Source organism: Delphinapterus leucas, chromosome 15 (genome assembly GCF_059928025.1).
Source record: "Delphinapterus leucas isolate spDelLeu-1000000601 "Yukka" chromosome 15, BTC_Dleu_Yukka2, whole genome shotgun sequence".
Lineage (NCBI taxonomy): Eukaryota > Metazoa > Chordata > Mammalia > Artiodactyla > Monodontidae > Delphinapterus > Delphinapterus leucas.
This window is the reverse complement of record NC_143143.1, coordinates 34,343,858-34,358,495: the sequence shown is the minus strand read 5'-3', so window position 1 is coordinate 34,358,495 and position 14,638 is coordinate 34,343,858. Positions and strand designations below refer to the sequence as shown.

Genomic DNA, 14,638 nt, shown 5'->3' with positions numbered 1-14,638 from the left:
AGGGGCAGGCGGGTGGTTGGTGACACTGGCCTGGCTGGATAGTACGTGTCCCAAGGTTAAAAACCATCCCTAAACTGGGCGGCCCCATTCTCCAGAGAGTACACAGGACAGAGCACAGGGGCCAGACGGACTGACGTCGTTTATTAAGGGAACAAAGAGCAGGTCACACACCCCGGAACCTGGGTTGTGTGGAAAGGTAAAAATATGTCTAGCAATTGAATGGAACATTCCGGAACCCAGTGGTTTCAGAGCTGCCCCACAACTTTACTAATGACTAAAGGAAACAAGGCCTCTTACTGCTCCCCTCAGCCACTATGACACCATGGATGTGAACAGATCAGAGAGGCACATCCACCTCAGAAATTCAAAGTGGGGTAACCAAGGCCGGCCTGCATCCTGGGACACGGCCACTTGGGCCGGAACAAAGGCAACCCTGGCACTCTACCCTGGGGACTTCCTGATGGGCTGGGGGAGGCTGAAAGATGGGATCTCGGGGAAGCGTTCCTGCACAAGCCATCCATCCTACAGAACAGCTGTGGCTCTGCGAAGGTGACCCACAACCACTGTGATACTGGAAACCACCCCCCACCCCCCCGCAACAGGCTACATTTTGAAAGTGCAGCAAGGTTCGGGGGAAAGACAGGAGACCAAGCCCAGATAAGGCTGGGGTACGTAAAGCTGCAAGAGACCATAGCCATTGAGGCTTCCCCCAAAGTGGGCAGAAAAGTGTCCCCCCAAATTCATATTCAGAATCTCAAAAGGTGACCTTACTTGGAAACAAGGTCTCTGCAGATGTAACCAGTTAAATCCAATGACTGCGTCCTTACAAGAGGAGACAACACATGGAGGGAGACACAGAAGAGGCTGTGGGGAGGCGGAGGCAGAGTGATGTGGCCACAAGCCCAGGTGCGCCAAGGACAGCTGGCAGCACCAGAAGCCAGGAGCGCCCTGGGACAGATCCTCCATCAGAGCTGCAGGAAGGAGGCAGCCCTGCAGACACCTTGATTTTAGACTCTGGCCTTCTGAACTGTGAGAGAATTCCTGCTGCTGTAAGCGGCCCAGCTGTGGTCCTCTGTGTGGCTGCCCCAGACCCTAATACACCTGCAGGGCCCAGCTTCTTCCCTCAGCCTGGGCCCCCCAAATGTCCCACCACGTGTCCTCGTGCTGGGGCCTACGGGAGCAAACGGAGTCTGAAGATGCCTGAAGACCAGAGTTTCTGGCTCCGGGACAGAAGCGACTCTGGCAGCTTCCCGAATCATCAGGCTCGGGCCCCTGGGGCGTCCTGGAGCCTCTGGGGTCTGTGAAGCGGCTGCTCCCCGCCGTGTGTGCGCTGGTGCTTGCGGAGGTCGGTACCCCGGCGGAAGCCCCTGCCACAGGCCGGGCAGGTGTGGGGCTTCTCACCTGTGTGCGTCCTGCGGTGCGCGCTGAAGTGCGAGCTGTTGTTGAAGCGCTTCCCGCACTCGTTGCAGGCGTAGGGCCGCTCCCCGGTGTGTGTCCTGCGGTGGATGACCAGGCTGGAGCTCTGGCTGAAGCGCTTCCCACACTGGGCGCAGGCGTAGGGCTTCTCGCCTGTGTGCACCCGCTGGTGCGTGCTGCAGTTGGAGCGGTCGCCGAAGCGCTTCCCGCATACCTGGCACTGGTAGGGTCGCTCCCCAGTGTGCGTGCGCTGGTGCTTGGTCAAGTGGGACGTCTTACTAAAGGCCTTGCCGCACTCGGGGCACGTGTGCGGCTTCCGGACCCCAAGGGGCCGCTCTCTGTCTGGAGGCCGCTGGGGTCTGGTCGGGCCGGGCCCCTGACCCAGACCCGGGAGCGCTTGGCCCCACCATGTTCTCACCGATGCGTCTGCCCTGGCATACTCTCCGTCCTCAAACTGCCTCCCAAGCTCTGAGACAGAGAAAGCACAGTCACTGAGGGCTCCACGGGGAGGGGGAGAGGGAGAAGGGGAGGCAGGGTGGGGCGGCCCTTGACGCAGAGAAGTGCCTTCAAATTCCCCTTCCACACCCTCCGCAGGATGCCTCATTCAGAGCCTGATTCTGGGAACTAGAACCATGGCCAGACCCACAAGGCCGTGAGGTGGTACTGTGACAGTCCCATTTACACATGAGGACGCTGAGGCCCACTGACCTGACGGGGGAAGGACAGGCCCTCGCAGTGCTGGGAACTGTCCCTGCCGAGATGCTGTCCACCCCACACCCCCATGCAGCCCCCTCCTAGCTCCACACTGGCTTGTCCAGGAAGCCAAGCATGGGCTCGAGATCACATCCACCTCATCTGTACAACTGAGACAGGATGGAACCACCTCCCTGGCCTTCGCTAAGAGTTTTTACAAAGGAACTGATTCTGGCAGTTCCTCCAACGGTCACACAGTGACCACGTGACTGAGCAATTCCACCCCAGGTGTAGGCCCAAGAGAGTGCCGCTGGCTGGTGACACTCAGGGCGTCCTGAGGACCCCGTGCCCAGCCCCTCGTGTGGCCCTCAGGACCAGCTTCCCTATGGTGTCTGCGTGCAGTGCCATGTCCCAGCTCAAGGTGGTAGGACTCTCTTGCTGCTCGAGCCCCAAACCTTTCTTAAAGCCACCTGTCTCCCCTTGCCTTTCCTTCAGGGCGGGTGAACCTGCCTTTGTAAATGAAGTTTCATGGCCACGCCCATGTCTTTTCATACTGTCTGTGGCTGCTTTTGTGCCAGGAGAGCAGAGCTGAGGCATCACCAGGGAGACCATACAGCCCATAAAACCTGAACTATTTACTACCTGGCCCTTTTCAGAAAAAATCTACCAACCCTTGCTCTAAGCCCTTGAGCTTGAACTCCACAAACACAGTCACCGAGGTCTAAGCCCAGGAGAAGGGAGAATCTCATCTGGGACATCCGTCTCCTCCCAGACCCCCTCACCTGAGCCAGCACTGCCAGAGACTTCCCTCAGCCCCGAGGCCGCACAAGCTGGGTCCCGCAGGCCTTGCCCTGGCCCATCCTGGGCAGTCAGACAGGGCCCAGGAGCGGGGAGTCCTGCTGATGGGGAAAGAGAAGAGAGGATGTGAGTGTGGCCGGGACAGAACACAAGACTGCAACAACCTCCTCCTCGTGAGAGCAAAGGGGCATCAGGAGAACCTGCGGGAAAAACTCCATGCCTCAACAGAGGTGGGAGGCGCTCTACTTCTGTGCAGACTGCTTCCTCAGAGAGAGGAAGTGAGGAGAAACAGGGCCCAAGGCTCTCCCCAGCTCTGGGAGGGAAACCAGATGCCCCGAGGAGTCAGAATTTCATCACAACAGAGATGAAGTAGCCAAGAGTTACAACACACAGCAGGACAGAGCACAGAGCAGTGGGACAGCAACAGTGCACACAGCAAGCCAGTATTCGTGGCAATAGAAAGGTTTCATCTTCATTTGTTCTACAGACACTTAGTTTGGAATAAATGAAGATGTAAAAGAAAGTATGTGATCATTAATTTTCTGTGCCAACCTGGCCAGGCTACAGTGTTGTTGTTTGGTTAAATACCAGTCTTTTTTTTTTTTTGGCTGCACTGGGTCTTCGTCGCTGTGAGCGGGCTTTCTCTAGTTGCGGAGAGCGGGGGCTACTCTTCGTTGTGGTGCGTGGGCTTCTCACTGCGGTGACTTCTCTTGTTGCAGAGCACGGGCTCTAGAGTGCAGGCTCAGTAGTTGTGGCACACAGGCTTAACTGCTCCGCGGCATGTGGGATCTTCCCAGGCCAGGGCTCAAACCTGTGTCTCCTGCATTGGCAGGCAGATTCTTAACCACTGCACCACCAGGGAAGCCCTCAATCAATTTTTTACCTTTATTTTTTGACCATGCTGCACGGCTTGTGGGATCTTAGATCCCTGACCAGTGATTGAACCCACACCCTCAGCAGCAAAAGCATACAGTCCTAACCATGGGACCACCAGGGAATTAATTCCCTAAATACCAGTCTAGATGTTGCTGTGGAGGTTATTTTGTAGATGTAATTAACATCTGCAATCAGGTGACTGTAAGGAGAGATTACCCTCCACACTGGGGGGTGGACCCCACCAAATCAGTTGAAGGCCTTAAGAGAAAACTTGAGGTTTCCTGAAGAAGGAATTCTGCCTCAAGAAGGCAGCCTAGAAATCCTGCCTGGTTTCCAGCCAACTGGCTTGCTGTATGGATTTCAGACTTGCTAGCCCCCACAATCGTGAAAGCCAATTCCTTAAAATAAATATCTCTACACACACATATCCTAAGGGTTCTTTTCCTCTGGAGAACCCCAACTGATACAAAGCAGGATCTCAACTCCTTTAAAAAACATTTCAGGGAGTGAACACGTGTCAAAAGTGGCAGGATGAGCTGAGAAGGGCCAGTGTGGGGTGGTGAGGAGAGGCTGTAGACAGGCAGGGCCCTGCCAAGAGCAGCTCTGTCCATGGGGGCCAAGGACGGCACAAAGGCTGCACTGACACTGGACAACCGTGTGGGTAAAGGAGCGAAAGAAGGAACTCAGGACAGCTCTGGGCATCTGCCTGGGACGTGGGCAAGCAGCCACACTGCCCCCACTGCAGATGGGCCACTGATGGGACACTAGCAACCTTGGCAGTGCAGGGCTGCCCAGCACTAGGACTCACCAGGGAATGCCCCCAGCACACTAAAGCAACGCTTGGGCACAAGGCCCACAAGTTCCTATTTTTAATATGTTGCCCGGTGATTCCTCTGGCCACTAAAGTTTGAGACCTGCTGGAGTGGCTCCTGTAGGCGGGGGGAGCCAGGGAAGGTGCTGAGCAGGGAGGTGGCCTGGGCCTCAGGTCCTGGAGGCCAGCACATACCACAGCCAGCCTGAGGGAAGCAGCCACCCTCCCTGACACTCACCCACGTCAGAGACACAACCCGGTGTCTGACAGACAACGGCCAGGGTCTCCCTGCACATACCCTCATCCTCCTGCAGCATGTTGCAGCTGTGGTCCTGCTGAGCCAGGTCCAAGCAACCCCACTCCTCCTGGGACAGGTACACGGCCACGTCCTCCAAGGTCACCGGCACCTGCTGGAACACAGCTCACTCAGAGCCTGGTGGGCTCACCCGTCCCCTCCACTTGTGGGATGAAGGCAGGTCCTGCTTACCTCCCCTACTTCCTCCCCTCCCCAACCTTTCCCTTTCCATATGTTGTTATCCACTCCTTCCTTCCAAGCTTGGCTCAGACACAGCTGGATCCTGCTCTTTGGGAGGACACCGTCACCACCAAGCTCTGCCCCAACTGCTGCAGGGCCAGAGACTGTGTGGACAGATGTGCTGTGTGGAACAGCTGGATCTGAGATCTCAGCCACTGGGGCCCACGTTCCTTGAGGACAAGAGTTAGCATGCCCTGCCTCAGCTCAAGCCAGCCCCAGGACCCAAATGGGGTGACCTGGAGACTTCAGGATGCCTCTAGGCCAGTGGTTCCCAAATCTAGCACCAGACTGACCTGGGAGCACGATTAACACCCAAGAAAACAATATCCACAAGAGGCAAATCCAGAGAGACAGAAAGACTGGTGACTGCCAGGGGGCTGAGGGAGGGGGAGGGGGGAGTGACTGCTAATGGGTGTGGGGTATTTTGGGGAGGTGATGAAAACGTTCTAAAATTGATTTGATTATGGTGATGACTGCACAACTCTGTAAATATATTAAACACTGTATACTTTAAATGGGAGAATTGTATGGTAAATGCATTATATCTTAATAAAGCTGCAATTGAAACAAACAAGCAAAGGAGACTCTGCTTCCAGGCCAGGGCTGGGGGAAAATCTATTTTCACCCAGATGCCAGAAGATTTTAACATACAGCTGGCTTTGAAGTGACTGCCCTAACTCACCATTGAGACTCCAGGATCCTCCAGGACACACCTAATACTCAGGTGGCATCTGAGAACAGGTAGGACTTCCCAGGAGGTGAAGATCCGCCTTGGAAACCCACAGACCTGACCACGCAAGAGAAGTGTCCCTGTAACAAGGGCATGGGACACACGGGGATGCTGCAGATCAGGAATGCCACTCACCTGGGACCAGGCTGAAAGGAAGGATGTGGCCAGTGCCGCCGTCTCCTGACACTGGGAGGCCGCTGGGCCTGGGGAAAGAGCAGAGAGTCACCCACCCGTGCACATGGCAGCGAAGGCTGGACAGGTCCAGCTGCTCCCCATCAACACTCACCCGGCCGGGAGCCTGCCCACCCCACAGGCAAACAGGCCTGACCCCTGCCACACTCCTTTCCTTTCCCTTCCCTTCCCCAGTGCAGGGCGTCTCTTTCCTCAAGAGGGACAGCCACTCACCCGTCTTTGGCCAGAGCTGGGGGCCTCTTTTTGGTCTGTGGCTCAGCTGGGCTGGGGGCTGCTGGCTGGAGTGCTGAGCCCCTTCCTCCAGAGACAGGTCTCCTGGCTGGGCCTCCACCTGGCATTTTAAGAACCACTCCCCTGTCCCGTGGGCCAGTGCGTCATCAGGGACTACCTCCGGATCCTGCATACAGATGGAGATCTGCCCACTAGCTCCCAGAAGGTCGGGAGGAAACCCACAGGGTTCCCCATCCCTCCTTGTCTCGGGCACCCTGGCCACCCTGTTCCCAGGCTCTGTCTTACCACCGGGCCACCTCGTTGTGTCTGATGGCCTCTGCGACCCTCCAAGCACCTCCCTCCAGCCAGACCCCAGGGAAAAGGCATGTGACCCAGGAAGAGGTCAGGCTCCCAACCTGGGGAAAGGGAGGCCTGCTCCACTCTTGAGACTCTGTGGTCTCTCCCCATCACACTGTGTTGCTGTCACCGTCACACTCTCACCCTTCCTTCCTTAGTGCTCCTGAAAAACCTGGGCCAGAAGGGCCCCAAATCAGGTCTCATTTCGGAAGCCTGAGTTACTGCACTTGCTACATTTTTTGAAATCATCTACAGACCCTCTAGAATTATCTATTTCCTAATTCCAGTGAAGGTGAATCAGATAAACTTAGTCTCAGAGTTTACTGACATCTGTAACAGTACTAGGGACAAGATACATCTCCAGGGAACTGAAACCAGCACCAGGGACCCTGTCTCAGGCTCAAAATTCCACACCTCTGAGAGGAGACAGTCCCTGGAGGTTACAGGGTGCCCAGTGACAGAGCAAAGCCATGACGGGAACCCCAAACGCCAAGGCTGGCAGGGCTGAGAAGGGCTCCTGGGTTCTTGTTGGCCACCACGAAGGCAGGATGTGCTTAATGCACTCAACTCACCTTATGGTCAAGTTTTTTGGGTTTTTGGGATTTTTGGGGGGCGGGGGGAGTTGGGGGGGGGTCTATCGTGCCGGATGCAAAAGAACAGCACTGTGTGGCCAATGACACTGCCACAGGGAGAAAGGTGACCTGCAGAATTTGCCAAATATCTAATCAGGAGGAATTAATCTGACCCAAGCAGGAGAAATCTGTAAGAGACTTCGCACTCCCCAGATCTGGTTAGAAGGAATTGAGTTGGTCTAGAGTGGCACTCTCTGTAGAATGATGGAAGTGTCCCATATCTGCACTGTCCTTGTCCAGGGAGTAGCCACTGGCCATGTGTGATGACTGAGCCTTTGGAATGTGGTCAGTGTGACTTAAGAACTACATTTTAAATTTTATTTAATTTTAATTAAAACAAACACACATGGCTAGTAGCTACTGTATTGAATGGCGCAGCCCCAGAGAGATTGAGAAACACCTGGAGGCTCTAACCAGGGCACCCACCAGCACCTGGTCTTTCTTCCCAGTGTTCCTCCTTCTTTGGGGATCTCTTCAACTCCCAAGGCCCTGCCTTTGAAGGTCTCCAGCCTCTCTCCCATTAAAACCTGTGTCTGGCCTACGTTGGGATGGTGTTAACAAACCAATCCACATAGCTTAGAAAGGGCTGGTGGGGCTATAGTGGTTAATCAAGGGGTGGACACACGTCGGCCAACGTTGAGAAACACTCTGCAGTTGCCTTCTTCAATTCAGTGTCTGGCCAGCACCAGGTACTCCCAATGACCAAGGCTGGCCACGGCTCCAGAGCCCAAGGAAATCTACAAACACAGACCTCAGCAGCAGGGCCCCGTTTTCTCACCTCAGGGCTAAAATGCCCCCCACCTCACCCGCTGCCTTTGTCTCCTGGGCTCCCGCTGCAGCCCTTCCACGAGGACTACGGCCTCCTCACCGCTCTCTGGCTGCTGCTCCCGCACCCGGGCCTGGATCTCCCCTGGAAGCACCGTCAGGAACTGCTCCAGCACCAGCAGCTCCAGGATCTGCTCCTTGGTGCGCAGCTCAGGGCGCAGCCAGCGGCAGCAGAGCTCCCAGAGGCGGCTCAGGGCCTCCCGAGGTCCGGCCACCTCCTGGTAGCAGAAAAGACGGAAGAGCTGGCGGAAGGTCTCAGGGCTAGGGTCTTCAATCTCCAGGGAGGGCTCCTCTTCCCAGCAGCAGTCCTCTTCCACCTTCACGATCAGGATCTCATCCTGCTCCAGGGGTGGCGGGTGCTGGAAGCCGGGAGAGGTCGCCATTGCTCCTGGTGAGCCTTGTTCCTTCTCTGGCCTGGAACTCACACCTGTCTCTCCCTATACCTCTGGCCAGACACTGGGGAAGATGTTTTCAGGGCTCTGTGGAGAGACAATAAAGTCATGTAGGGTGCAGCACTGGGGCTGGATAAGCGTCTGCAACCCATAAGTCCCTGCCCTGGCCCCAAGGCCAACTTGCCCTCACTGGCAGAAAGAAACGGTTAAAGTAAATCAAACTGTCTTTGCTAATAACCTCTAATTCCCAGAAGTACTTAAACTCTGGGCCTCAGTTCCTCATGTGAAAGAAAAAACGGTGACACCACCTACACTCAGGTTGCTGAGAGGACTAAACGGGACGTTTGAAAATAGTTTATTTTAGCACAGTGCCTGGAACGCGGTCAGAGTTCTACAAACGCTGAGTTTTCAATATTACAGTTGGCCATTTTTGGATGAGGTCCGTTTGGAAATGTGATGAGAACCAGAGACCCCTCTGCCCAGGAGGACGCAGATTCTGTCCCAATCTGACCCCTGATTTCGGGCTTCGGAAGCCTGAAGCCCATCCGCGGGCCCCACCGAATGGATGGTCACCAAGGCCTCTCCAACTCCAGGGTCTTGGGAGGGTCAGGATTCCCCGGCTGGGCTGCTTTCCCGTCTCGTCCGCTCAGCTGGAGGGAGAGCGGTGACCGAGGCCGGGCACAAACTAGGCTCCGGCGGGCGAGGGCCGCGGACAGAAGCTCGAGCTGGGACCCTGCGCCCGCGCCCGCACTTACCGGCAGCGCTGAGACCCGTGCGGGGGCTCGGGGCAGGCCCGGAGCAGCGGGTTGGGACGGGAGCGGGAGAGCGGGCGTGGAAGGCTCGGCGGGCCAGAAGCGAGGACCAAAACCCTTAGCACGCAGACCCGGGACAGTCGGCGACGACCACTGGCTGAGCCGGCGTCGAGCTGGAGGACGAGGCCGCGTGGGCGTCCCACGGGAAGCATTGTGGGTAATGTAGTCCTCGCACCTTTGGCCGGCTGTGGAGAGTCAGAATGGGCCTGGGTGGGCGGGTCCACGTGAGCCATTGTGGGTAACTACTCACATTGTGGGTCCTCTTACCACTGGTTGAACCGACTGTCAGGCATAGAAACGAGATACGTAGCGAGTCCGCGAGATGCACTGTGGGTAACGTAGTCATCCCCTGGCTGAGCCGCGGCCTCCGGTAGATGGGTCCTGGGAGGCGTTGCGGGAGGTTGTTCCTCCAACTTCAGTGCGCATGCGCGAGGGTCCGCAGTTTCTGGGCCATTCTCCCTGCTTCTCTTCCATCCACCCTGCCAGGCCTGAGGAGCTCCACGGTGGAGGGGACCCTGGAAATTTACTTTTTTACATACATAGTACTGTGTATATGCCAGGCTCTGTTCTAAGCGATTTGCAAGTATTAAATCGGTTCATCTTTGAAACAAAGGGGGTACTATTATCCCTATTTTATAGGTGAGGAAACCGAGGTGCAGAGAGTTTCAGTGACCTGCCCAAGGTCACAAACACTCAGTAAGTGCAGAACTGGGGTGAGGTTGGAACCCAGGTGTCTGTCTTGGTCCAGCTCCTTAATTTTAGAGACTGGAAAATGAAGACTCACAAAGTTCTTGCTGGGTACATCTTCGTTATCAATTGCTTATTTCTTCATTTGTTAATTTGATCAACAAATATGTATTTATTGGGCTCTGCTTTGTGCCAAGCAGGCACGATGAGCAGGAGGTGAACTGGACAGTCAGTCCTTGGTGTCCCTTTGGAGCCTGGGGGAGGGAGGTGTAGGCAGGTAGGGAGGTCTGAGCAGGAAGAGGGTCATGGTGAGAGCTGTGTGCCTAGCAGTGAGAGCTCCATAAACATCATCACTGACTAACAACCAGACAACCCTTGAGTTTTTCAGCTTTGGCATCCTCAGGCCTAGCACCTCAATCAACCCTCCCACTGGCTTCTTTCTTTCCTTCCATTTCTACTCTCCATTCTCTCTCGCGTTCCACTTTTCCCCCTATATCCAATATCCAGTTTTTCTTGTGAGCACACAGGCAGAACAAGAAACTGGGCTGCTCACCACTGATTTCTGGAGACACACACACACACACCCCCGGTGGAAGGCAGGACCTATTAAAGGGAAGACGCCAGATTTCAGGACAGCCTTGTGGTGGGGCTTGAGGAAAGCAGGACCACATATGCCTCATTTTCGCCTTATAATCTTGGGCTGCTGTGCGATGCTGTGAAATCTCTCCTTGGAACCTGTGTTTTGGGTCCATTATTAAATTTTAGACAGACAAGAGGATACATCAGTTAACGGGTCAGGAGAGCCGGGATCTTAGAGGGAACAAAGGTGCAGAGCCATTCAGAGCACTGGCACTCAAGCCAAACACAAGAAGCCTGCCATTCCATCAGCCTCAGGAGGAGGGCGTGGAAAGGGGTAATTTGAAGAAGTCACAGATGGGTGTGTAGTGGGGGAGGAAGAAGACAGATAGACAAAAGTGGAAGAGGGAAAAGGAGGAAAACAGAAGAGACACTCTTGGCTCAGTCTGGAGGGGCGGACAGGTGTGGGGACAGCAGCATTTTCAAAGCTGCCGCACAACTTCCTGTTTCTATCTGCCTCCTGGTTAGCGGTGGGGTCCTGGCCTTGCATCTCTTATCATCTCCTCGGGGCCAGATATACACAAGTTAGCAAGTCCATGAAGTGACCTGACTAACCTAGGCCTGACTAACGTAGTCCTGGCCCTCTCCTCTCTGGGCAGTTTTCAGTGAGTAGAGCCAACAGAGATTTAAAGGTTAAACTTCTACTTTGCCCAGGATTTCTTTCTTAATCCTATATTGAGGGGGACACGCATTCAGTCCATAACCAGCATACACCAGGATGAATTTGGGCCTACCCTGATGCACACCCAAACCAGTGCTTCAGATCCACCACTTACTAACTGGGTAAGCCTTACCTTTGCCTCGTCTGTAAAATGGGGATTGTCATAGCTCCAACTTCTGAGAGCTGACAGACAGGCTTCGATGACATTATGTTTGTAAAGGACCTATGATGATGTCTAGCACGTAACAGATGCTCCATAAACATCAGCTCATGACCTGTAACCACACTGGGATGAAGTCTGCAGGCCTCAAGATTTGTGGATCTTGGATGCCTGGGCCCGTGGAGTTCCTGTAAGAGGTCCACAACTCATTCAGGCGCCAAGCATTGTTTACAGTATGAATTAAAAGTATTTACAGTTATATATATATATATATATATCTATAATCACATGCCACTGTTTATTCTTATAAATGTAGCTTGTTTTCATAGTGTTTATGGAGTTTACAAAACAGTTTGAGTTAAAATGGCAGCCTTACACTCACAGAAGTTGGCAAACAACTGAGAGGCACACGTAGATCCTCCTCTGAAGACAGAGGGGAAGATGATCTCCAGGCTGATGGTACATAATCCATAATCACGTACTGGGTGTTGGTTCAGCTCACAGTTACTCTTATACTTAATTATGGCTGGGAGGAGATGGTCTACTATCAAGCACTTTACAAGTGTGGGTCATCGTTGGTAGCAATTTCCCAAAGTCCAAATGACTGAGAACCAACAATTCAGTACAAGTCAAACAGTTTAGCTAATTCAACTAAATTATCTAGCAGAGTCATCAGTGAGCTACAGTTTTCAAAACCTGATAGGTAATGGGTGTTTTTCACACTTTTTATAAGGCATTTGCGAGCTAACAATAAAAGCTAATGTTTTTTAAGTACTTCCTAAGTCCACGGTACTTGTGTTTTTACTGTGCTACTTAAATCCTCACAATGACTATTGTGTAGATATCATTATTATGCACGTTTTAGATGTATAAACTGAGGCTCACAGAGGGGCAGAGCCCTGCCCAAGGCCACACAGTTAGGAAAGTAGAAGAGCCGAGACAGACTTGGGCAAGTACGCCCCAGAGCCTGCTGCTCAGACCGCTCCCCTAAAGGCAAACTTGAATGCCAGCCAGGTATTAAGAGCTCTGTCTTGGAGTAAATATCCAAACTGTATCTCAGAAGACTCTGGTCCTGTCCCAAGATTCTCCTTTGAGGTGACCAACCAGGGCCCCTCTGGTTTTCTCGGCACAATAGGCAGATCTGCTTGGCATAAAGTAGATGCTCAGTAAATATTTGCTGAACGACTGAATAAATAATGGGGTGTAATTTGTTCTTCAGACACTGAACTCTGCTGCCCAACCTTATCACAAACTTGATTCCGACAATAATATAAATGGGGGTTAATGGTACCTATTTCCCAGAGGATACTTACTACAATTAAATGACACAGCACATTAAAATACTTTGCTCTAAGGTGAAACATAGGAGCACTCAGTAAACAGTAGTCGTTTTGTTTTATTTTGTTTTTTATGGAAAATTAGTGTATTTGAATCATCTCAGAGAGTAGAGAAAGTTTCACACTAGCAGGTTTCGGCTTTTAGTACCTTTGAAAAGAAACATTCAAAGTTAAGACAAGTGGCAGGACAGGCTCCTGACTACCTTCAGTGATGATTCCTCTGACTTAGGGTGTGCAGGTCACAGGACAGTGTGGTTATTTGGTTTTTTTCTCTACATTTTGAGAGCGTCACAAAAACACACTTAAAGAGAGTGAGACAGGTGATCACTGACTAGATGGCTGGTGGTTAGAAGATGGAAGAGAAATGTTGGGACAAAAGGAGAAAGATCACAGGCTGGACGAGGCGGTCAAATAGAAAGCCCGAAGGCGCTGACAATACAGTACATGGTCTTGTTCTCCCATCGCACAGTGCAGCTCCCATCAGTAGAGCTCTTCCAGAAGCAGGAACTTGCCGTGTGCAATCCTGCTCCGTTCTTCTGCATGATTACACAGGTCACAATGTATTTAAATGGTTTCCCCAGCTTGGTGAGTTGGCTTAAGCTTTGCTCCACTACGTTTGTGGTCCACTGATTCACTTTGCTGTGCTGATAGGCGTTGCCACCGATGGCACTTTCTATGAAGTGAGCAACATTTCCTTTTACAATGTTGCTCACTTCATCAACAACAAAAGCAGTCTCCTCGGTAGCCTGGTAGTCTTCCATCTTTCCTTCGGCGCCTTGCCTCTGCCTCCCTCTGTTATTATTCTCATCAACAGGAAGGATGAAGGATAAGAGGGCTTGCTGTGCAATGTTGTGAAATCTCTCCTTGTAGTCTGGTTGTGTTTTGGTTCCATTATTAAATTTTAGACAAGAGGATACATCAATTAACAGGGAGGCAGGAGATAGCCATTGTTTACACCTCGAACCACCCAGCATTTGAAACTTTGTCTTTTCCCTGCAGCCAGCAAGTTAAATGAGAAGTAGATGGGTAGGACTTCCCTGGTGGCACAGTGGTTAAGAATCCGCCTGCCAATGCAGGGGACACAGGTTCAATTCCCTGGTCCTGGAAGATCCCATATGCCTCAGAGCAACTAAGCCCTTGTGCCACAACTACTGAGCCCACGTGCTGCAACTACTGAAGCCCGTGCACCTAGAGCCCATGCTCCACAACAAGAGAAGCCACCACAATGAGATGCCTGTGCACCGCAATGAAGAGTAGCCCCTGCTTGCCACAACTAGAGAAAGCCCATGTGCAGCAACGAAGACCCAACGCAGCCAAAAAATAAATAAATAAATCTTTAAAAAAAAAAAAAAAGAAGCAGATGGGTAAGAACAGGTGTGCAAAACATGATAATTCCTTTGAGGGAGAGTTGCCTGTAGGATGAAGGCATCACAGAGAAAGCCTGGAGTGTGGAGGAAGAAGGGGAATCAAGGCCCACCAGGCATGCTCAGAAATCCTTACCCGTGGGGATGACGTATGCTAAACTCCCCTGCTCGCGGTCGGCCCAGATGTGGCTCAGAATAGGGTGAAGATTCACACCCTTCTCTTGGAAAAAACACATAGTGTCATAGTCTGCTCAGGCTGCTGTAACAGAACATCACAAACTGGGCACTTATCCAACAGACATTTATTTCTCATGCTTCTGGAGGCAGGAAGTCCAAGATCAAGGTGCCAGCAGATTCGGTTCCTGGTGAAGACTGTCTTCTTGGCTCATAGATGGTGCCTTCTCTGTCCTCACTTGGTGGAAAGAGACAGTGATGCCTTTCTTCCTTTAATTTTAGTTACCTCCTATAGACCCTGTCTCCAGATATAGTCACGTTGGGGGTTAGGGCTTCAACA

The 14,638-nt window shown here is 52.8% G+C and overlaps 1 protein-coding gene and 1 pseudogene across 7 annotated transcripts; both read right to left on the bottom strand.

Moving 5' to 3' along the window:
• Window positions 1-122: 122 nt before the first annotated feature.
• ZNF500 (zinc finger protein 500) lies at window positions 123-9,593 on the bottom strand. Of its 7 annotated transcripts, XM_089896215.1 has the most exons (8): window positions 9,223-9,593; window positions 8,057-8,554; window positions 6,265-6,448; window positions 5,995-6,062; window positions 5,812-5,916; window positions 4,893-5,001; window positions 2,892-3,008; window positions 123-1,884 (listed from the first exon to the last, which is right to left on the bottom strand). In XM_089896215.1, exons 2-8 carry the CDS (start codon window positions 8,456-8,458, stop codon window positions 1,259-1,261), a joined length of 1,611 nt encoding a protein of 536 aa, XP_089752341.1. In that variant the 5' UTR covers window positions 8,459-8,554; window positions 9,223-9,593; the 3' UTR covers window positions 123-1,258. The 7 variants fall into 7 exon arrangements, with proteins under 7 accessions (XP_089752341.1, XP_022450495.2, XP_089752340.1 ...); XM_022594787.3 differs by having other exon boundaries at window positions 5,812-6,062; XM_089896214.1 differs by having other exon boundaries at window positions 2,892-3,005; window positions 5,812-6,062.
• Window positions 9,594-12,833: 3,240 nt separating this feature from the next.
• On the bottom strand, window positions 12,834-13,958 carry LOC149747419 (dynein light chain Tctex-type 1 pseudogene; annotated as a pseudogene).
• Window positions 13,959-14,638: the final 680 nt, after the last annotated feature.

Bases quoted from the DNA above. Each gene is read 5' to 3' on its own strand.
- ZNF500 (XM_022594787.3), bottom strand. From the start codon at position 8,458: ATGGCGACCTCTCCCGGCTTCCAGCACCCGCCACCCCTGGAGCAGGAT. The intron at 6,063-6,264 runs GTGAGTGGCTGT...CTCTTTCCCCAG, and splicing joins CCAGCTCTGGCCAAAGACGG to GCCCAGCGGCCTCCCAGTGT. The intron at 1,885-2,891 runs GTGAGGGGGTCT...TCTCTGTCTCAG, and splicing joins CTCTGGCAGTGCTGGCTCAG to AGCTTGGGAGGCAGTTTGAG.